This window comes from Vicugna pacos, chromosome 32, assembly GCF_048564905.1.
Source record: "Vicugna pacos chromosome 32, VicPac4, whole genome shotgun sequence".
Lineage (NCBI taxonomy): Eukaryota > Metazoa > Chordata > Mammalia > Artiodactyla > Camelidae > Vicugna > Vicugna pacos.
Window position 1 is genome coordinate 4,401,574 of NC_133018.1, and position 24,020 is coordinate 4,425,593.

General features: G+C 38.2%; 1 protein-coding gene across 11 annotated transcripts in view; it reads right to left on the reverse strand.

Annotated features, from left to right (window-relative positions):
- Positions 1–24,020, reverse strand: part of SFI1 (SFI1 centrin binding protein) — a 62,061-nt gene that overhangs the window by 37,006 nt on the left and 1,035 nt on the right. For 4 of the 11 annotated variants that reach the window (XM_072953412.1, XM_072953410.1, XM_072953409.1 and 1 more), the window contains exons 2-6: positions 23,304–23,429; positions 14,137–14,310; positions 12,836–12,907; positions 5,660–5,770; positions 3,692–3,786 (exon numbers count right to left, since the gene is read on the reverse strand). In XM_072953412.1, coding sequence (XP_072809513.1) covers positions 3,692–3,786; positions 5,660–5,770; positions 12,836–12,907; positions 14,137–14,310; positions 23,304–23,326 — 475 coding nt within the window. In that variant the 5' untranslated portion in view covers positions 23,327–23,429. Of the gene's footprint in view, positions 1–3,691; positions 3,787–5,659; positions 5,771–12,835; positions 12,908–14,136; positions 14,311–23,303; positions 23,434–24,020 lie in introns of all 11 variants that reach the window. The other 7 variants (XM_072953411.1, XM_072953408.1, XM_072953407.1 and 4 more) reach the window with 4 other exon arrangements.

The following is a 24,020-nucleotide window of genomic DNA, read 5'->3' on the forward strand; positions in this document are numbered from 1 at the left end:
AAGTTGTGAAGCTCTACAAAATTAACAAGGATGCAAGTACATGTGAAGAATGGTTCTATCAGTGACAACAGTTACAAAACATTTAAAGGAAAATCAATGTTCTGACCTGTTCAGAAATCCTTTATTTTAAAACCCTTTTTTAAGAGTTATATTCTGCAACATTTACAGATGAAATAACACAGGAGGTAGAGAAGCGAATGGGAATATGGATGTAATAAGACTAGCGTGAGTCAGTAATTACTGGAAACTAGTTATGTGATGGGTAGGTACATGGAGGTTCATGTTCTACCTTTCAACTTTGTAGGTATTTTAAACTTTCCATTATATAAAGTTAGAAAGAAGTCATGTTATAAAATGTGCTCTCACAGAGGAAAAAAAATGTGACAATGAATATATGTATGTTCACGTACAACTGAAAAATTGTGCTCTACACTGGAATTTGACACAACATTGTAAAATGACTATAACTCAATCAAAAAAATGTGCTGTGTGAAACAATAACTGGGAAGTAGAATAAGCAAGACAAAAGGAAAGGGTACTACCTGCACCTGCTTGTATCTGTTTGAGAAACCGAATAAAAAGGACCAGTAATGATCCTGGAGGAAACAATCTACTAGATATGGGAAGTGCAAAGGTCCACAGGTCTCCTTTTGTGGCAAATTCCATTTTCACTATGAAAGTCATCATTAGTAAAGTAAATTTCTGTTCTTTTTAGAATACAGAGGAGAAAATAAAATCATGTAAACCATGTTCAGGACATTCTCCAAAAGTGGTCAGTAGAACTACAACTATACTTTGCATTTCATAGCTGCTGACAAGTCAAGTCAAAATACGGAAAAGAATTTAACACGTAGCTTCCTCGGGCCCATCCCCAACCTGAGCAATCAGTGCACCTCGGGCAACAAGGACAAGCAAGGTGCTCTGCTTCAGAGTTCAGGCTCCAGAGTAAGACAGGGTGGGTCTGAACACTGACCTCATCACTTAGCTAAGTAACCCTACACAAGTTCCTTACCTGCAAATTGGTGCCTCCTTTAGAGGTAGGTGTGCAAACAGGAAAGGAAGATTATCAATGAGAAGAGTCTCCAATAAACACAAGCTATTATCTTCTGAGTGTGGAACCCAGGAATCTGCATTAACTGTCTCTGCCATGATTCTGATGACATTTTGAAAACCATGCTTCCTTTAGGCCTGAAAGTACTTGCAGACTTTTTATTTAACAGTGTTAAGAGTGAATGAACAGTCCCCGGAGTCTGTGGGCATGGCCTAAAACAACTGTCATGTTGTCAGAAATAACTTTTTATCTTAATAAATCAAGTGACTTTTCCTTCTACTCCATAGCATAGCTGTAGTTATCATAACTATAAATAACAACATAAAATAGCAGAATGCAGATTCCTCAGTATGGAACTTTCACAAGAGAGAGCATATTCTGGGCCACATAAAAAACCCTGAACAAATTTGAAAGAACTGAAATTATACTAAGTCTGTTCTCTGATGATAATGGAATAAACTAAAAGGTCAATAACAGAAAGATGTTGGAAAATCCCCAATATAGGATTTAAACCACTTCTAAATAATCTAATGGGTCAAAAAAGACATCTTAGATGAAATTAGAAAACATTTTACACTGAATGAAAACATAACTGCAAATATTAAAATCTGAGGGATGCAGTTAAAGCAGTGCTTAAAGGAAGCTTTACAGCAGTAAATGCTTACGTTAGAAAAATGGAAAGGTCACAAATCAATAATCTCAGTTTTCCCTTTAAGACATCAGAAAAAGAAGAGCAAATTAAAACTAAACCTTGCAGAAGTTAGACTGTAATAAAGGCAGGAGCAGAAATCAAGAAACCTGGGGGTGAAAAAAAACAAACAAACGTAACCTGGAAACAGAAAAATAGGGAAAAAAAAATCTAATGAACGGATAAGCTGGTTATTTGAAAAGATTGATAGAATTGATAAAGCTCTAGCCAGAGACAGAGAATAAAAGGCTGAAGACACAAATTACCAATACTAGGAGCAAAAGAGACGCTATCACTATAGACCCTGGAGACATAAACATTGTAATAATGAAATGACTTCAAATGATTCTACGCCCATAAATTCAACAATGTATTTGAAATGGACCAGTTCCTTGAAAGACACAAACTAACAAAAATTGTTCAAGAAGAAACAGATAACCTGAATAGTCTTGTATCTATTTAAAAACTTGAATTCAAAGTTTAAGGCTCTCCAACAAAGAGAAAGAACTCCAGGCTCAGAAAATTTCATGGAGAATTTTACCAAATATTTAAAGAAGAAATAATACTAATTCTACAACTATCTTATAGAGAATATAGCACTTCCTCATTTTATGAGGAAAATAACTTTAAATAACTCTTAGATGACAACGTAAGAGAAAACCTAGATGACCCTGGGTATGGTGATGACTTTTTAGATACAACACCAAAGGCTTGATCCATGAAAGAAAAAACTGATAAGCTGGACTTCATTAAAATTAAAAACTTTTGCTCTGTAAAAGACATGTCAAAAGAATGAGAAGATAAGCCACAGAGTGGAAGAAACCATTTGCAAAAGACATCTGACAAAGGATTATCACCCAAAATACACAAAGTATTCTTAAAACTCAACAAGACAAATAATCCAATTAAAAATGGGCAAAAGAACTTAAACAGTTACCAAAGAAGATATACAGTTGGCAAATAACCATATGAAAAGATTTTCACATCATTATGTCATCAGGGAAACACAAATTAAAATGAGATACCTCTATACACCTTTTAAAATGGCCAAAATCCAAAACACTAACACCACCAAATGCTGGTGGGGATGTGGAGCAACAGAAGCTCATTCAGTGCTGGTGGGAATGCAAAATGGTACAGCCACTTTGGAAGACAGTTTGGTATTTTCTTACAAAACTCAGCATACTCTTACCATATTGATCCAGCAATCACACTCCCTTGGTACTTAACCAAAGGAGCTGAAAACTTATGTCCACACAAAAACTTGCACACAGATATTTACAGCAGCTTTAGTCATAACTGCCCAAATTTGGAAACAACCAAGATGTCTTTCAGTAGATGAATGGAAAAATAAACTGTGATACATCCAGACAGTGGAATATTATACGGCACTGAAAAGAAATCAGCTATCAAGCCATTAAAGACATGGAGCAAACTGAAATGCATATTACTAAGTGAAAGAAGCCAATCTGAACGGCTACATACTGTAAGATTCCAACTATGACATTCCGGAAAAGGCAAAACTACGAAGACAGTAAAAAGATCAGCAGTTGCCAGTGGGGATGAACTAAACAGGTAGAGCACAGAGGATTTGTAGGGCAGTGAAAATACTCTCTCTATGATACCATAATGATGGCTACATGTCATTATACGTTTGTTCAAACCCACAGAACATATAGCACCAAGAGTGAGCCCTGATGTTAAACTATGGGCTTTGAATGATTATGACGTGTCATTGTAGGTTCATCAGTTGTAACAAGTGCACCCTGTGATGGGGGATATTGATAATGGGGAGGCTCTGCATGCGGGGGGAGGAGGTATATCAGCAATTACTGTACCTCCCCCGAAATTTTGCTCTGAATCTAAAACTGCTCTACAAAAATAAAGTCTTAATAAAGGAGAAAAACAAGTAGACAAGGCATTTTCTTCAGAAATGTACTTCCTCTTCTCACCGTGGCCCCCGGCTCTCATGTACTTGTTCCTCATCTCCCGCTGCTGATGCACGTAGGCCTTCCAGGTCTGGAATATCAGGTTGTACAAGTAGTACCTGAGGAGCCAAAGAAGCAAATGCCATTTCTTTAAAACAAAAACAACTCCTAATCCGACATACCTAGTCCATTCTGTACTCAGGAAAAACTAACATGGACGCTTCTGACACTAAAAAGCCAATCTATATCCTAAGCTAAAATATCATTTCCTACAATTACGGTGAAACCTATCCTCCTTGAGAGTCATTCTCCGCACCTTATGTTATCACTAAGGATAAAAAGGCGTGAACGATCTGAGAATAACTTCACCTTCAGCACCCACAAAGCCGTGACATCTGGAATGGCAGTGATATTTCAATCATCCACACTATGTAAAATACTACTAATCTTTTGCACTAAAACACGATCAATGTTCTTCGGCCCTTCCTTCTCAATACATAAATTATACACATTAAGATTGTCAGTCCCTCCATATCTTCACTATCCCACTTCCTAAGACTTTATTTAATGCTCTACCAGCTTACAAGAACAATTCAATGCTGTCTATATTCTATCTGACATATTCATAAATTAGAAACCCTGCCCTCAAAAACCTAAAGACATGATTATAACAAGAGTGAATGCCATTTGAAAAAGACAATGTATAAGACATACAAAGTTTTTACTTTAAAAAAGGTATTAAAGTACGTATTTGATATAATTTCCCAATTTTTACTTTTTCTTTCTCCACTTATCACCTGGAATACAAATGTCAAGGATTAAGAGTTTCTTCTATTTCCATTTTCTTAATGGCTATATTGGGTATAAATTTTCTCCCACAATCAATATAAATTAAAACAACTTTACTTTTTTAAAGAAAAGAATACTCTCAGAACTAGAAATTATATAGAAGTGACAGTCAGTGAGAAAAAGCCAATTCAAATCATTAGCATGATTAGTACCTAATTGTTACCTGAATTCGGTATCTCTGTGCGTATGTGCTCACATGCATATGTGCGCTTGGGTTTAATTTAGGACTTTGATCTTGCTTACTTTAAAAAGAACTTGAAGAAAAACAGAAAATGGGGGGTGGGTATAGCTCAGTGGTAGAGCATATGTTCAGTATGCACCAGGGCCTGGGTTCAATCCCTAATACCTCCATTATAAATTTTTTTTTAATAAATAAAAAATGTTTTAAAAAAACAGAAAACGATTCAAGACTCTTTTCCTTGCCAAGGAAGGTTCAACACTCACAAATACAATCAATTTCATGCATCACACTAACAGAATGAAAGAATCATGTGATCATCAGTGTCTCATTATAATAAAGGCCATTATGATGAGCCCACAGCTAACATCAGTACCTAATATTTTACCTCAATTTAAAAAAAGGGAAAAGAGGAAATAAGGTCTCCCAAAAATAAAAGATAAAGAAGAAAAAAGAAAAAGACAAGAGATAAATGTTGGTGAGGATGTGGAGAAAAGGGAACCTTTGTGCACTATTGGCAGGACTGTAAACTGGAACAGCCACTAAGAAAGTTAAAAACTCAGAAAAAGAGATCAAATTTGTGATTACCAGAGGCAGGGGGTAGGGGGAGCAGTCAAAAGGTACAAACTTCCAGTTATAAGTTGCCACTGCTGTATGACACATAAGTAGCTAAGAGTAAATCCTAAAAGTTCTCACTACAAGATGAAAAATTTTTTTCCATTTCTTTGTATTGTATCTCTATGAGATGATGACTATTAATTTATTGTGGTAATCATTTCATAATATGTAAGTCAAACCTTTATTTTGAACACCTGAAACTCATACAGTAATATATGTCAATTACACCTCAATAAAACTGAGAAAAATAAACCTTCTCTCCTTTTGACTAGAAACATGCCAACAAGTAATTACTTGATAATGTGTTATCAGTAAAACTAAAATAATAACATAAAATGAAATCTGACCTGTAGTGACAGTCAGCTCGAACACGAAGTTTCCACTCATGATGGAAAACCCACCATTCTTCCTTCCACTCTTCAAAGACCTTCCGTAGTAATCTCTGCTCATAGTAAGACCTAGGGTAATGAAAATAAAAAAACAGAGAGAAACACATGATGATGCTGGAGCTGGTATCTATTTCCAAATCAGTTTCACACTGCTGTCGCTTTCTCATAGAAAAGTGTGGCTCATTATTTGATAACATCAAAATTGATTAAACATAGACGTATTTAACTTTTTCACATCAAAACCTTAGAACTACTCAAATTGGAAATGAGGTTAGAAAATGTTATACTATATATCTTACCAATTAAAGAGGTAAAAGTAAAAAATTTGGCTTTTCAAATACCATAAGTGAGTTAAGAATTCTTACTCTCCATTGTTTCCATTCATCAGAATAAAAAATAGTTTTGGTTAGTAAAAAGTAGTAGCTATCCTTCTTATTTACATTCACAGGAGAATAAAAGTTATAAAATAAGCAAATGCCTAATGGTACTCCTAGGATTTAACATGGACAGAGTACATTAGTTTAACTGAAGTCTGGCCAGGGGAGCTACAACCACAGCAAAAGGAGGTAAGAGAAAGTAAGAAGGGAAAAGCTAAAAAAGGAGGGAAACAAGAGGGCAGTGAGAGTGCTGACGCTAACAAGGCACGGTCAAGGGGACTAGCAACTCAGGAACTCTGGTCCTGTCAGTCACTCTGAGTTTCTTTTCATGGTTATGCAGGTTACTAACATGAACCTCCTCCTCACCAATTCTCGGGTTTTTAAAATTGGACAGCAAAAATATACATAGGATGGGGTGGGGGGCGGGGTAGAGGGTGGGAAGGGATAGACTGGGATTTCAAAATTGTAGAACAGATAAACAAGATTACACTGTATAGCACAGGGAAATATACACAAAATGTTATGATAAATCACAGAGAAAAAATGTGACAATGAGTGTGTATATGTCCATGTATGACTGAAAAATTGTACTGAACACTGGAATTTGACACAACACTGTAAAATGATTATGAATCAATAAAAATGTTAAAAAAAATATATACATAGGAAAATTCACCTCACCACTGTTATAATAATAAGTAGAGAAAATCACCACGAATACCCAGCAGAAGGGGAAAGGTTAAATTCACTTAATGCCACCCAGTGGGTATTTGTCTTTTTTGGTGGGATGGTAAATGCGGTTTATTTATCTTTTTTACTGGAGATACTGGGGATTGAACTCAAGACTTCATGGATGCTAAGCACGTGCTCTACCACTGAGCTATACCCTCACCCCACCAGTCATTTTTTGTGAAGTAGAGCTAAAGATACTGAAATGGAAGATGCTCCAGAAAAGTTGTTAGATGAAAAAATAAAGCTACCTCGTAGTATGTTTAACATGATATTTCTTAAACTTTTTTTTAAGTTAATGTTTTTGGTATATCCAGTACCCATATGTTATAATTAATATAATATACATCAAATATATATGTATAAAATGTATGCACACACATTTGTATATGTAAAAATACATACATCTATATGCACGCATGTATGTGTACATACATGTTATCATACTGTATGAATTAAAAGCCCAAGAAGAGCCCCAGAATACCAAACTATTACCAGTGGTTCTCTCTCAGGAAGGGATTACAGGACACTGGTTTTTCCTATATTACACATTTCTTTAGTTTGAGAAAATTTTTGAACAGCAGGTTTGTTCATAATTTTTTAAATTTTAATGAAAAAGAACCACTTAAATCTGCACGTGTCCTTCCTTCCACCACTACTGTCTACCCATCTTACTTCCTTCTCTTCCCAAAAGCTCACTAAAATAACAGCCAATACTTACAAAAGGTGTGATAAAGAAACAGAGCAAGAGCAACAATGTTCAGCAAGAGATGCCAACAAATTTTGAAGGATAGAAAGCAGGCAGGCGGTGGGGGGGGGGGGTGCAGCAGGGCAGCTGAATCAACAGGTGAGCGAAATCCAAGAACTAAGTGTCCGGTGGGGCAGGGGTGGGGGATCAAGAGGCAAGCAGTCGGTGGCACAGGCCCCAGAGAGGTGTGGGAACGAGAGGCATCAGGAAGGGCAGAGTCCTGGGTGGAGATGAAAACACAGGACTGTTGGCAAACCTGCGTGTAAGAAGCAGGTAGGCCCCCGGACCTTGTTATTCACCTGGGCAGAGACTCGGGGTTCTCCCTGGAAAGGCAAGCTCCAGAGATGGTCCTAAACAGAGAATCTACACACTGAACAGTGAGACCCACTTTCCCCTCCTCTGCTTACAGCAGAGCTTATAACCCCCACCCCCCGCCTCCACCCCACGCAACCCCATCTCAGGAGTCTGGAGGATTCTTCTCCCCTAGGGAGAACTGGTCAACCTAAGGGAACAGGCCTTCAGGTCCTGACAGATGGAGATCTCCCGGTTAAACTGGTCTCTGCTTCAAAAGCTTGAAGTGAAACTCTCAATTGACAAGTCCCTGTGCATACACTTCACATGTATACATAGCTACTAAAATTAGCGTTTTAGTGCTTACGTCTTAAGTATGGGTAGACAATAAAACGATATGTTGACATTTGAGGAAAGACTCCAACATGACAGTGAACAAAAAGCATACAGAAAAAAAAGCTTAAAAGAAACAGAGCAGACAAAAACCTTTTATGGGGGCAGGATAATTAGGTTTCTTCATTGATTTCTGCTTGGAGGAGGTACTGGGGTTTGAACCCCTGATCTCCTGGGTGCTGAGCATGCGCCCTACCACTTGAGCTATACCCTTCCCTCGGAGCAGACAAAAGTCTTAAATCACTACATTAACCACAAAAAATCATGAACCTCCAGGATGTTATTTTTCAAAAAACGAACATTCAGAGAACAAAAGAGAGCTCTTAGAAATTAAAAATATGATGGTAGAAATGAAAAATGAAAAGATCCACACACAGGTAAAACAACAAGTTGACCGGCCTTGTAGGCCACCATAAGGAAGGACTCTCAGCAGGTGGAAGCTGCCTGAGGTCCGACAGGAGAGTGGTGTGATTGATTTACTCAGACTTCCTGTATGGAAAGACCGACCAGGGACAAGGCTAGAAGCAGGAGGGGAGCAAGGAGGCCCCCAGAGTCATCCAGGGGAGGCACGATGATGGCTTGGCTTGGGCCAGGGTAGTAGCAACTGGAGGTGCTGAAGAGAGCTTGGAGTCTGAATCTACTCTGAACGTTGAATCAACATAATTTTGCATTCGGCGTTGCAGGTGGGGTGTGAGGGAGCAAGAGGTATCAAGGATGACTCCCAGCTTTCTGACCCGCATCCCTGGAAGAATGGCAGCTTCCATCACTGGGGTGGGGAAGACTCAGCAGGGAGTTTTCAGGGGAAGATCAAGATTTTGGCTTTGGACATCTTGAGTTGTGACGTCGATGAGACACACAGTGAAGTTGTCACATACGCTGCAGACCAGAGTTCAAAGGAGAGGTCTGGGCTGGGTGTGTAGATGCGGGAATTGTTAAGAGATTTGATGAGACTTCCACAGCTGGGAGTGCAAGAACTGGGTGCCGGGTGCTTAGATGAGGAGGAACCAACAAAGCAGAGTTAGAAGGAATAAAGAGGTGGAAGGAAAACTATGAGAGAACGGTAACCTGGAAGCTGGGAGGAAAAAGGGCTTCTTGAAGAAGGGAATGATGGACTGTCTAATGCTTCTTGGTGAGTAAGAGGAAACTTAAGAGTTCACCACGGATTTAAGCAAATGTGGTGACCTTACAAAAGTTTTGTTGGAATGGTGGAATCAAAAGCCTCACAGGATGTGGGAGTTTGAGATTTGCAAATGTTAGCCACTATATATAAAAATAGACCCCAAAAATTTCTGTATAGCAGAGGGAACTATATTCAATATCTTGTAATAAATAACCTTTAATGAAAAAGGATATGGAAATGAATATATGTATGTATATGCATGACTGGGACACTGTGCTGTACACCAGGAACTGACACACTGTAACAAACTGTGTATCAATTAAAAAAAAAAAAAACCTTGTAGGCTGGACTTGAGGCCACAGAAAGAGGTGTTGGATATCCTGGGGATGGCCAGATCTGACAAAAAGGGGAGCAAAGAGATGGAGAGCTACCTGCAGGAGGAAATAGGGTCAAAGAGACTTTTTTCAGGATTGGACAATAACAGCATTATATGCTGGTGCAAATGATCCAGCACAGAGGGAAAAACTGATGCAGAGAAGAGAGGGAGGAAAAAACTGCTAGTGTGATGGCCTGGAATAGGGCCAAGGGGAATATGGTACAAAAGTCAAGGGTTTTGCCACAGATAAGAACGTGGACAGTTCATCTGCCTAACAGTAGAGAAAGCAGGCTATATGGTGACAGATGCTGGCAATCAGTAGATATGGTGAAAGACTCTTCGGTTACTTCTGTTTTCCCAAGAAAATATGACTAAGAATGAAGAAGAAATATTGATAAATAAACAAATACTATAAATGGACCTGACTGTTTTATCTAGTTCTCAAATGAGCCAAATAATTTTGCTCAGATCTTCTCTTTAGAATTAGAGTTGACTATCTCATATTTAAGACTGCCTTATGTATGAACACATACTGTATTATTTTTGCCCTACTAACTTCAGGGTCATTTTGCCTCAGTTTATTACTGATAAAACTACAGCTTATAACAGTTAAAACAGTCTTCAAGCACATAAAGGCATTACCCTGCCTAAAAGTGAGAAAGAAAGAATTCAATATGGAAAAAGACCAAAAAAAAAAAAAAAACCCAAAGATAATATGCATAACCTTCTCCAAAGTAACAAACAACCCACTTGATTTACAAAGAGCTTGCAAGTTGAAATTTCTAAGTCAATGGAAATACAGTATCAGAATCACAATTCTGGGAAATGCTTAAGAAACAAATATTCTCACTCTCTCATTTAACAGTTGAGAAACTGAGACCCAGAACCACAACTTATCCCCAGATCAAACATTTAGCTAGCGTCTGGGTTAGAACCCAAACTCAGGTCTCCCCAGTTACAGCCCAGTACCCCTTCCTCTGCACCTGCCACCACTCAAGAGGAAGAGGGCACAGTGCTAATGCTCTAAAGCAGGGAGGCAGACATCAGTTGCTGGCGAACCCAACATCCACTGCCAGTTCTCTGCTTCCTCACCAGCACCCACTACAAAGGCTGGGAAGGTTTCTTTCCCGACCTCTTCTGTAGCTAAGGTGGCCAGTGACATAGCCCTGGCCAATGAGGCAGAGGCAGAAGCAGCTGGGGGTTTCTAGGAAAGTTCTGCTTTCCTGATAAAGAGACAGATCTAGCTGACACCACCCTCCTCTCCCCTTCCTGTATAAAGCTGCAACAGTCATCTTCCAACTATGCAGCGTCATCTCTGAGGACAAAGGGCCAACATGCTAAGGATGGTGAACTAGAAAGCTTCTAAAAGCCTGAGTCTTTGATGAAACCACTGAACAGCTGAACCAATACCAACCTCCAGAATGTGAGAACAAGCAAATTCTGCTTTGTTTAAGCTGTTATCAGACTTTCTCTTACTTGTAGTCAAATGCATTTCTAACACAATAAGCATTTCCCAAGTACTTGGCATATAAATAACTATTATTTGAAAAGAGGTTTCCAGTCAAATGAGTCAAATCTAAGTTTGACAAAATTAAGTAGGAAAAGGATTTGGAGAAGATCCTGAAGGCAGCAACATAGTTTCTCAATCTCTGAATCTTTATAAAACATACAGAGTAACCATGTAGCAAAACAAACATACAAAGAAAGTTTTTAATGATAGAAGGAAGATAGTTACAGATGGAAACCTGGAGATGCAGAAAGAAACAAAGACCAACAGGAAGTGTACACACATGAATAAATCCAAGTGAACACTGGCTGTATAAAATGAGAATAGCAACATTCTGCAGATTTTAAAATATAAAGGGAATTAAAATATATTACGACAAGGGCATGTAAGTGAGGACAGGCAGAGTTGAAATGTTCTAAGGACCTTACCTTGTTTGGGAAGAGGGTAAAAGAATCAATTAACATTAGACCCCAGTAAGTTAAACAGACATATATTCTTTAGGGCAGTCAGTCAAAGAATAAGAGTATATAACTTCTAAGCTAACAGGAGAGAAAATAAATGAAATACTCAATTGAGTAAGAAAAAGGAAAGATTTCCAATAATAGCAAACTGTTTAACTCAGATCATTCCTCCCCACACCCCCCTGAGAACAAGAAAAGCTCAACAACAACAAAAAATTATCTGACGGGAGGAAGCGCTATCAAGGCAGTAAAGAAGGGCAGGGCCAAGGTCCTGGGGAAGATGGAAAGGCGGGGGTGGACTACGCCTTATCCGTGCAGCTAGAGTGGGCTGCTGCCACAGAGGGAGCCTCCCTGGTAAAGACACAAAGGAGGCAGGAACAGCAAGGCCCCCACGAGGTATACAGAGAAAGACTTCAGAGAACACACACAGCCCAAAATGGCTTGAGAGAACTTGATGTTCCAGATTAGCAAGGCCATACTGTCATAAAAGTGAAACAGGAAAAATTATAGTAAGGGGAAGGAGAAAGGGTAAGGACCAGTAACATTTCAGTTTTGTAAAAATGCTTGCATTCCCAATGGCTGTCAGTTCTCTGAAACATTCCCTACCCTGGCCCCTTCCCTCCAGCCCCACCACTGCCTGCACCTGCCTGTCCCTGACACTAGTGGCTCCCCCTTGTGGTCCACTCTGGGTGCTGCAGCCAAAGTGATGGGAACAAAATCTGCAGCAGCAGGTGGCAGCCTAGACCAGGTGAAGATACTGCACCAGCACTGGGGTTTTTCTCCTGACTAAATTTCACTCCCCTCATCAATGCCAACTTTTTCCCCAGGCTCTGTCCTAGACCAAGTCAATCTCAGTCTCACCAGTGTCCTGAAAGAGCTCATTTACTTCTCTTGGGCAAATAATTTTTTCCCCAGAGACTCTTGATTGTCCTGGCTTATTTAGATTCCTTCATACACTCATTCAGTCATAAGAGTATGTGTTAAGTTACCATTTTATTATATGGCTAATGGAGGCTAGGGAGGGGCAGGGGGATGTAACATGTGCCAAAACAAAGGTCATATAATGGGCTTAGTACAAAACAAAAACCTAGAATGAACTCAGCAGCAGTGTGGTGTTCTGAACTAATACTACCTGGCTTTAGAGGGAAATACTCTTCCAAAAGTCATTCGAATCCACAAATATATGAACTTTCTGGCCACGCATCTGAAAGAAGGAAAAAAAAAGGACATATACATTTTAAAGCTCCATTTGGTTTATATCATCAATTTTCTGGGAAGGGGAGGGGAGGTCCCAGGGGAAGAGACACTAGTATTAGTCAAAAGGTGAATCATAGATTATCTTGCATCAAACAGAGCATGGGATGGGATAGATTTATAAAACTAAAATCAAGCAGATAACTTTGTCAGTGAAGACTTCGGAGCTGAGGAAAGGAAGTACATGACAGTGCCTTTGTTCATATTATTCTTCTTGCCTGAAACATCTGGCAAATGTCCGCTTACCTATCAGGGCTCATCTTCAATGCTCACTCCTACGTGAAGCCTTCCTGGACCTTCCCCAAGCAAACAGAGCGAGTAGCTTTGTACTCTCAGCACCCTGTTCCCACCCCTAGTGTAACATATGATACCAAATCCCAGAAACCAGCTTGCAGGGTGCCTGTTGTTCCCTCTGCACTGTGAGCTCCTAGAGCAGGGACCATGTCTCATAGTATCCCCAGTACAAGCACAGTGCCTGGCATACACCAAAAAAGTTGGCTCGTCTTGGCTGGTTTAATCTCCAGGTTCAGCCTGGGAATGTTCCTCTTCCTCCTGTCCTTTGTCTGGCTTAGTCTTGCATCATCCCTTTCAGGACTCGGCTTAAATACCACTTCCTCCAGGAAGTCACTGCTGGCTACACTGGTGTGGCTGCTCTTGCCATGTGGGCCTATGGTACCACATCTTCTCTTCCCACAAGCACTTACCACACTCTGCTGTTGTGGCTTGTTTAATAGTCCGCCAAGCCAACCTGATCTTACGCTTTCATGAGGTCATGGACCAAGAACATCCTATTCACCTTGTATGCTGAGCACCTAGCACAACACCTGGGCAGGCAGGTGCCTAATAACTTTTTGTTGAATGAATAAAAGGATCCTCTTCACAGACCTAATCAAGAGCAGTGGAAAATGGCCATTTTCCTGGACTATGTTGAGACTTTTTCTGGAAAACTCTTTATAGCTTACACATTGCGGGGCACAGCTGGAGACTATATGAGAACACTCAATGACAGACTTTATGTCTGCAGATTCCTAAATATTCTGAATCTTCTGCCAGGAAGAACAGGCATTCAGGTCTCCAATTAACTGAGATAAGAATAAGAATCACCTCCTCATTTTAACCAAGAAAGGAAGGCAATGGAAAAGTCACTGAGGACATGTGACCCCCTCCTCCTAAGCTCACCTGATACGCAATTCTCTTAACCGGCCCCTTCGGTTCCAGGCAAGTGAGGGATGATACTGTACTGGGTGCCTGGCACCAGGTAACTCACTCCGGGTCCCAGAGAAGGCAGAAGACTTCTTGTTGGACAGTATCTTTGGAGAATAAGGTTTCTTAACTGCACCATCCCTAAAAGACCTTAAGTTTGAGGAGTAAGGGGGAAAGGAGAGAATCAAATCATCTCTGCCTATGATGCAAATATCTTTTAACAAACTAGTGAAATTAAATAGATAAGCTCATTGAGATAAACCAATGTAACTCTGCTTCAAGGAAAATAAGCAGCCCAATCTGACAGAAATACCCGCCCCTTCTGCAGCTGGGTACTGCTGGATGGGCTCTAGGCAGGAACTGTAGAGTTGGAGGGTGTCTTGAAATCATTAGTCCTAACACACTCTTTTTAAATATGTCATCTAAGGACAATCATTTACAAATCGGAAACAGGTTCCTTTCTATAAAAAACATCTAGGAATGATTTTCAGATTATGTGACTTTTATATCAACGTGAAACTACATACTTTTACAAAACACTAAATTTATGACTTTTAATCCCATTTCAGAAACGTTAAGAGATTATTTTATCGGTATGAACTCATGATTTTAAGAGCGCCACCTGCAGGAAATACCGAGAAGCAACAACATCCCATCAGCAATGAGCTCAAATACTGTATGTAAAATACCATTCCCTACTCAGAGGAAGTGGCGCTCCTTGAAATATGGATGATTTTCAGGTCTGGGACAGTGAAAATACAAAACGAGCCTCAAATATATTACTGGGTCAGAAAGTAATGTTCAAAGAATGATGGAGGCATGTTACAAGGACACAGGAGTCAGCTTGAAAGGGTTCCCACTGGACAAATCTGGGATAATCTGGGCAGTAATAGATTAAAACCCACTGAATAAAATAGGAATCCACAAATCCATACTGAAAGAAGTAATGAGTGTATAAATAAGCGGGGGAGAATGGAAAGTGCTACTTCGCAGTAGAATGCCAACTAATAAATATACTTTTAAGAGCCATCACAGTAGTAACTGGTTCAGACAAGAATCATCAATGGATGTAAAAATAAGTGGGTGCAAGTTTGATGAGACAGAGGCTATTAATGTAGTTCCAAAATATCTCCCCACAAAGTACCTATTTATTACTTTATAGCGGAAATCTGGCAGACACCATCTTCATGAAGTGATAAAAGTTAACATCAATGGTAACAGGACCACATTTCCTGGTATTGAGGTACTGAGAACACAGCATCGCGTCTGTGCAATTCTTGCCCAAAATGCACAGCCTGAATCTAATCATGAAGAAACACTGAATAAACTCAGATTGAAAAATATGCATAAAAGGTTAAGTGGTCTGAACTCTTCAAAAGTGTTTAGGTCATGGAAGATAAGGAAAGACTGAGAAATAGTTCCAAATTAAAGGGGACAAAAAGGACAAAATGCAATATGTGATCCTGGACCAGAAAGAAAAAAGAATAAAAAGGGAAGTTTGTCTTATATTTTGGGTTTTTTTAGTTATAAATAATATTTTTGGGACAACTGGCTTCAACTTACTCTCAAATGGTCCAGGGGTGGGGGGGAGAGATACAGATAGAGTTGATTCTCATTATTTGCAGTAATGTTCAATAAAGTCACCATAAATGCTGAATTAATGAGTATACTAAACCACTATCCCTAAGGGGAAATACATGGCTAGTTTCCTGCCAGCCTTCAAAGGCATTCTCATCAAGAAATCAATCCATGACCTTGTTTTATGTTTACTTCTGTTCAAAGACACCTTATTTAATGCATATAGTGAGTCATTAACATTGAACTCATGGCCAACAGCCCTGTAACTCATGCCTGAACAAAGCTTATCTGACCTACATTTTCTTCATAAGGCACATCACAGCCTTCCTGCGCTTAGGAGTACTATATAGCACTTCAGCACTACATTTGGGGTGGGAGGGTCACTGAAAACAGCAAAACCATCGACAAAAAGCACAAAACTGAAAATGTGGCGTTACATAGACGGTGAAAAGGACCCTTGCTTACAGTATGAGCTAAAACAAGAAGGCAGAGCACCCCGCCTTGTCTGACCTTAGCTGGGAGCACCAGCATCGGGGGACTAAAAATTTTGCCCTTCTGCAAATGTCTGCAGACAATATGAAAATGCCGAGACAGACAGAAACAGACAGGCAGGCAAGTGTGGCAAAATGTTAACAGGCGAATTTGGGAGAAGAAAGGTATATTAATTCTTTATCCTATTCTTGCAACTTCTAAGTTTGATTTTTATTTCAAAATAAAAGGTTAACAAAATTTTTTAAAATAAGGCTTTCATCCCATTTACTTTAAAATGAAAATGAAAGAGGCCCTAAAAGGTTAAGAGCCTATGAAACAGCAAATTGATGGAAGGTATGCTGGAATGGTGCCCTTCTGAGGCCCTGATACATAATCAAACAGGTATCAGCACCCAGACTGGAAAGCCCATACCAGGTCATCCCTGCCCACTGCTCTCTTTCATCAGACTCTGGGCTCCTCCTCACCAGCTAGTGATTCAAGCAGCAGAGGAACTATTTATGGCTCTGGAAGTTTAAAGACCATAAACATATCAATATGGATGTAAGTCAGGTGGCCTCAGAAATCTAAGTTATTCTAACACCTAAAGGAAAAGATCACAAGCTAAAACCACAGGTTTGTCTGTGAACATGTTTCCCATCTGTAAGCCTTAGATGATAGGGACCATTTCTATTTGCGAATATATATACTCAGCCCCTAACACACTGCACTCACAACAGGTACTCACAGAAATCTGTTATTTCATGGAAGGGAGGGAGGGCAGAAGGATGGAAAGAAATATGAAATAGATGAAACAGAACGCATTTTAAGAACCACACCAAAAATCATAAAGAACAGGAAGAGAACCTGGCTTAATTAAAAACATAGAAATACAATTACTACTTTTTTAATGTCAACAGGAGAATTAAGTTTAGCCAAGAAATACAGAAAAATGGAAGTGAGGAGAAAGAATTTGAAAATATCCATCCGAAAGTGCCAAGGAGAAGGCATGCCCTGACCAATTCATTTAACATTTACTTTGCAGGTGTATCCTGTGGTGCGTTTGTTTATCTATTCAGTATCAAGGACCTGCTATACGCCTGGCAACATAGCTAGGCCTGGGGCTAGAAAGACAGACATGTATTCAATGTGAAGACCTCGTACAATGAGAAGACAAGATGTTGACAGCTTATAGTCAGCACAGGACACTGACACACATCCAGTATCTATTCTCTCCTTCCACATAACAGAATGTTCAGGTGGGCACATGGCTGCCCAGAATAAAAACTACAGTACTAGCTCCCCAGCTACTAACTTCTGAAATTAAGTTCTGATTAAGAGAAGTAGGTAGGATCATCAGGTGATAGGTTCCTGTAATCTGCTGTTAACAGCCGGCCAATGCACTCTGGTTCATACATCAGTTTAGTAAGCACAAGTCCATCTCCAAAAGACTCAGGGACCATTCACAAAATTGAGGGTGTGGGTGAATTAGAAGTGTTGCAGCCTGGTGGGAATTTATAGTCTGGGTTCTACCAAGGTTAGGGAACTGCAAGCCTTAAAATGGGTATAAAGTGACTGGAGACTAGTAATGTACCAAGCAGACTAACAGAGGGAAATGCAAACCTTTTTTGAAAGAAGGCACCTTCATCATAAGCCTGAAGACATTTCTATACATATTTTAAAATATAAAATGTCTAGCACACAAAGAAGCTAGACTCCACAATAAAGGGTACAAACAACAGATCCATGAGGCTTCAGACATTAAAGAGATATATACATATAGCTGTACCCATGGATATGATCTATTACAGCAGAAGGCACAAAGCAAAATCAGCAAAGAGGAAAGGAGCATGGGGCAAGGTCTGCTGGAAATCAGGTGCACATTTCCAAGAGTTCTCTCTCTGGGGAGTCTTATAGGATACCCTTAATTCCTCCCACATCGAACTGTGTGAACACATGAGAAATGTCCACCAGTGACACTTATTAGAGACTCAGTGCCAAAAGTTTTTATTGGGGGGTTGGTCCTACCTTTGCCTCACACGCACCAAAATTCCAGACTCCCAGGAGGAAAGGTGTTCAGCCTAAACCACAGAGTTTGCACAGTACAGACATAGTTAACTACCATCATCAGTTAGGGAATGGTGGGAAACCACCTGAAAATTAAGTTTTTAGATACCAGTCAAGGGTGAACCTTGCAAGCAGGACTTTCTAAGGACAGCAGTGTCAGGCTGCTAGGTTAATTCTTTTCTGCACAGACAGAAAACAAACATTAATAGAGAAGATCAAAGACAAAAGTTAGCTCCTTAAAAACACTAATAAAATTGACAAATAGTGAAACTAATCAAGAAGAGAGAGAACACCAAATAAACCACTACTCGTGGGGAAAGGCAAACATATCATTATAAATTATACACCCTAAGAAGATACTATAAACAATTTGATACAAGTAAATCTGAAAATGTAGATAAAATTGATAAATTAGAAAAACAAAACTTACTAAAACTGGCAAGAAATTAAAATATGAATAATCCAATAACCATTAACAAAATTAAATGCTAATACAAACCTTCCCACAAAGAAAACTGGACCTAGATGGTCTTACTGTCAAATTCTACCAAAGCGTAAGAAAAAATTTCATGCCGATCTCACATAAACTCTTACAGAAAATTTTACAAAAAATGTAACCCTACCCATCCAAAAGCTACATAAACCTAGGTAGTTTTTTCCTAAACATTTTTTAATTGAGTTATAGTAATTTTACAATGTTGTGTCAAATTCCAGTGCAGTGCACAATTTTTCAGTTATACATGAACATACATATATTCATTGTCACATTTTTTTTTTTTTGCTGTGAGCTACCTAAACCCAGGTAGTTTTATGAGACCAGCCACAACCTCAATACAGAATCTAAGAAGGACATTTTTAAGAAAGTAAAATTATACATCAGTCTCCCTAATAAACACTTACATAAAATCTAAACAAATTATTAGCTAACTGAAGTCAGCAACATGGAAAAAGGATAAAATAACCTGAGGGAGGATGAAGAATTTAATTCCAGAAAGGAAAGGTTATTATTAGAAAAATCAACCATTAAAACAACAGACAACCATCAAAACAATAACCATTTCAAAAGTTGCAGAAAAAACAGCTGCTTTTTAAAAAAGTCAATATCCATTCATAACAAAAAGTCGTAGCAAACTAGGAAGGGATACAGGTTATCTATGAAACACTTATAGCAGATACCACACTTAGGATGAAACATTGATAGTTTTCCTTTTGAGATTAGGAGTGTGACAAGTAAGATCAATATCACTTCTATTCAGCATGATACTGGAGGTCCTGGATGACAGAGTTAGCAAGTAAACAAAATTACGGTCATAAAGATTGGAAAGGGGGGAATAAAGTATCATTCTGCATATGATATGACTGTACCTGCAGAAAACCCAAAAGAATCTGAGGTAAACTACTAAAATTTATAAGAGAGTCTATCAAGACTGTTTGATATGAAGTCAATATACAAGAATAAATATACAGTTGATTGTTACTTACAGTAATTATGTTCTACATAGTCACCCCAAACATTTAATTAGTGAATAATGAACCCACTGCTCCTGGGGGAAATATGTATATGTACGTATATACACACAAACATACATTTTTCTCTCTCTCCATATATATGTTTTTTTCACATAGATTATAAGCTTATATCCTTTAAAACAACTCATCCTGTTAGATTCTAATTTTCATTTTATAGACAAGAAAATGAGGTTCATTGTTAAGTGACCTGTCTGAGGCTTCCCACTGAACAAGTGTCAGTGGGTCTCAAGTCCTATCTAGCTGGCCCCAGAGCAGGAGCTTCTTGCACTACGCTGTTCTGCCCCTTCTGTCTCCATCCTCTGACTATCTCTGCATGAGAGCTAAAATAAAAAGAAAGCTAAAAAGTGAGTATACAGGGAAAAACAAGTGGGTATAGAGGGAACACAGCTCAACATAATAAAGGCTGTATATGACAAGCCCACAGCTAACATCATACTCAATTGTGAAAAACTGAAACCTTTTCCTTCAAAATCAGGAATAAGACAAGGATGCCCACTCTTGCCACTTTCATTCAACATAGTTTTGGAAGTTCTAGCCAGAGCAATTGGATAAGAAAAAGAAATAGAAAGGCATCGGGGGAGAGTATAGCTCAGCGGCAGAGTGTGCACTTAGCATGCACGAGGTCCTGGGTTCAATCCCCAGTAACTTGGTTGAAACGAATAAATAAATAAATAAATCTAATTACCTCCCTCTGAAAACTAAAAATAAATAAAAACACTAACATAAAAATAGATCCATAGATCATGGAACAGAATAGAGAGCCCAGAAGTAAACTCATGAATATATGGTCAATTAATTTATGACAAAGGAACCAAGAATATACAATGGGGAAAGGACAGTCTCTTTAATATCAATAAAAGGTATTGGGGAAAATGGACAGCAACATGCAAAAGAAGCAAATTGGGCCACTATCTTACTCCATACACAAAAATTAACTCAGAATGGATTAAAAACTTGAATGTAATACCTGAAACCATAAAACTCCTAAAAGATCCCTCAGGCGGTAAGCTCCCTGGTATCAGTCTTGACAATGAGTTTTTGGATTTGACACCAAAAGGAAAGGCAACAAAAGCAAAAATCAACCAGTGGGACTACATCAAACTTAAAAGATTCTGCACAGCAAAGGAAATCATCAACAAAATGAAAAGGCAACGTACTGAGTGGGAGAAAACATCTGCAAACCATGTATCTGACAAGGGGTTAATATCCAAAATATATAAAGAATTCATATAACTCATTAGCCAAAAAAAATCTTGATTAAAAAGATAGAGGATTTGAATATTTGAATAGAGATTCTTCCAGAGAAGATATACAAATAGCCAACAATACATGAAAAGATGCTCAACATTGCTAATCATCAGAAAATGCAAATCAAAGCCGCAATGAGTTACCACCTCACACCTGTCTGAGAATGGCTATCTCAAAAAGATAACAAATAACAAGTGTTGGCAAGGATGTGGAAAAAATGGAACCCATGTGCACTGTTGGTGGGAATCTAAATTGGTGCAGCCACTATGCGAAAAAGTGCAGAGGTTCCTCAAGAAATTAAAATAGAACTACCACATGATCCAGCAATTCCACGTCTGGGTATTTGTCTGAAGAAAATGAAAACACTAACTGGAAAAGATATATTCACCCCATTTCATTGTAGCATTATTTACAACAGCCAAGACATGGAAGCAAGCTAAGCAATCAACAGATGAATGGATAAAGAAAGAGTGATGTATGTATATATACAATGAACTATTATTCAGCCATAAAAAGTGTCACAGCCGTAAAAATTTTGCCGTCTGTGACAACATGGATGGACTTTGATATCATTATGCTAAATGAAATAAGTCAGAGATAGAAAAATGCTACATGATCTCACATATGTGGAATCTAAACAAAACAAAAGATACAAACAAAAAAAATAAGCTCACAAAAAAAATAAATAAATAAGCTCACAGATACAGAAAACAGATTGAGAGTTGCCAGAGGTGGGGGGTAGGCCAAACAGGTAAAAGGAGATAAAAGGTACACACACCCAGTTATAAGTCATGGAGATGTAATATACAGTATGGTGACTACAGTTAATATTATATTGCATATTTAAAAGTTGCTAAAAGACTAAATCTTAAAAGTTCTTATCACAAGAAAAAAAAATTCTGTAAGTATGGAAACAGACGTCAACTAGAGTTACTGTGGTGATCATTCCACAATATATACAAATACTGAATCATTGTTGTACACCTAAAACTAACATAATGTTGTATATCAATTATATTTCAATTTTTAAAAAAAGAAGCCAGAGTATTGCCTTGTTCCACCTCAGCTGAGAATGTGCCTGCTGGGCACTCAAATTTTTCAGTGTTCTACCCATGTCCTAGAATGACCCAAAAGTACTGAGATTTGGCAGTTAAAATAAACTTGGCAAGTAGGTGAATTCACAAATTCAGAATTCACAAACAATGAGAATCAACTATATAGTTCTATAAACTAGCAATAAACAAAAAGCAAAAATTATTTACATTTATACACTGTTTTCAAAACACAAATACCAAACAGGAGTAAATCTAACAAAAGGTGTAAACACTTCTACAGGGAAAATCATAGGACTTGCCATAATACAGTTATTTTCCCCGATCTAATCTATAGATTCAAAGTAATCCCAATTAAAACCCCAATTAAAGCTTTTGTTTGAGGTGGAAAGAAGACTTGACAAGTTGTTTCTGAAGCTTATATGGAATTACCAAAGACCGAGAAGAGCTTATAGAAATTTTTTTCTCACCACAATTTTTTTAATAGTATACTGCACATTTTTTTTAGTTTACATATATGTACTAATTATTGTTTCTAAGAAGATTAGATCTCTAGCTTTTTAAACTTACATAGTTATTAAAGGAATAAAGCCAACTACAAAATAAGAATCAACAATCATAAACGACAGTCAAATGTGCTTATACATATCCAAGAAATCAAAATAATAATTAGACATTCTTTAAGAAGTATTAGATAAGTGGTATTAGATCTCAGACTCACTGTAAAGCTATGCAATCAAGACGTTACAATTTTGTATCAAGGACAAACTGACCACAGGAACAAAGTAGAAATCCCAGAAACCGACTTGGGCTTAAATGGATCCTTAGTTAACGACAATAGTGGCACTACAGTCTTTTCAATAAACTGTGCTGGCACAACAAAGGGTCTCTTTTGAAGGAAGCCTAATTACCTCCTCCCACCAAAAAAAAAAACCTACCAAAAAAATCAAAATTTTAATGAGGGGTATTTCCACACACTCAAAACGGTTTTTGACTGTAATATAAGGTATGAAACGTGCATTATACTCTATATATGAGAATCCCAAAATATCAACAAAAAACCGAAAGTACCTATCTCACTACTCATAATTTAAGAAAAAACTACTGTTTTATTACACATTATTTTCACACACAAAATGTTTACAGGCTTTTGTAATGGGCCATAATTTGTTAACTTTTCTGTCAAGTTCCATCACTCACCTGGAGTCAACCTTCCTCTCCATTGTTCACTTAATCCCTTTCTGATGGAAATTCAATCCGTGGTTTGATAAACACTTCTCAGTGAGCAGATTCTTCATGAATCAAAAAGTCTTTTATCTTCCCCTTCTAACTATAAGAAAAAGGGGAATAAAAAAGAAAGTAAATTACCTTAAGTCTCTTAAGGAGCCACAATTATGAGAAGCTACATGTCTGTTCTTAGTCTCCTGCCCCTCCTTCTTAATTCAACAATAGATGAACGTGGGAAGTCTCTGATTTAAAAACAAAGTTTTTTGCTTGGTTTTTTTGGGGGGGATTAATTAGGTTTATTTATTTATTTTTGATACTGGGGATTGAACCCAGGGCCCCATGCAAGCTAAGCTACCACTGAGCTATACCCTCCCCCTTCTACATTTTTAATTACATGTATTAATTTGGAAAATATAAATGTAAAAGAATATTAAAGAAGTTTCTACAGTATTCTGCAGCTAACAATGAATGATTTTACTAAAGAAAAGCAAAGAAATTCCTAAATTTATATCGTAAATCTTAGAATAAGTTTCAACTACTTCTTCCAGGAAGCCTTCCATGACATCTTATACTCAAAAGCCTCATATTTTCATAGCAATTAGGCGGGTATCATGCCATCTAGAATGTATATACTAGATTCAAAATAGCATTCATGGAGCGGGTACTCTGTGCTAGCTATAGTATTAAGCA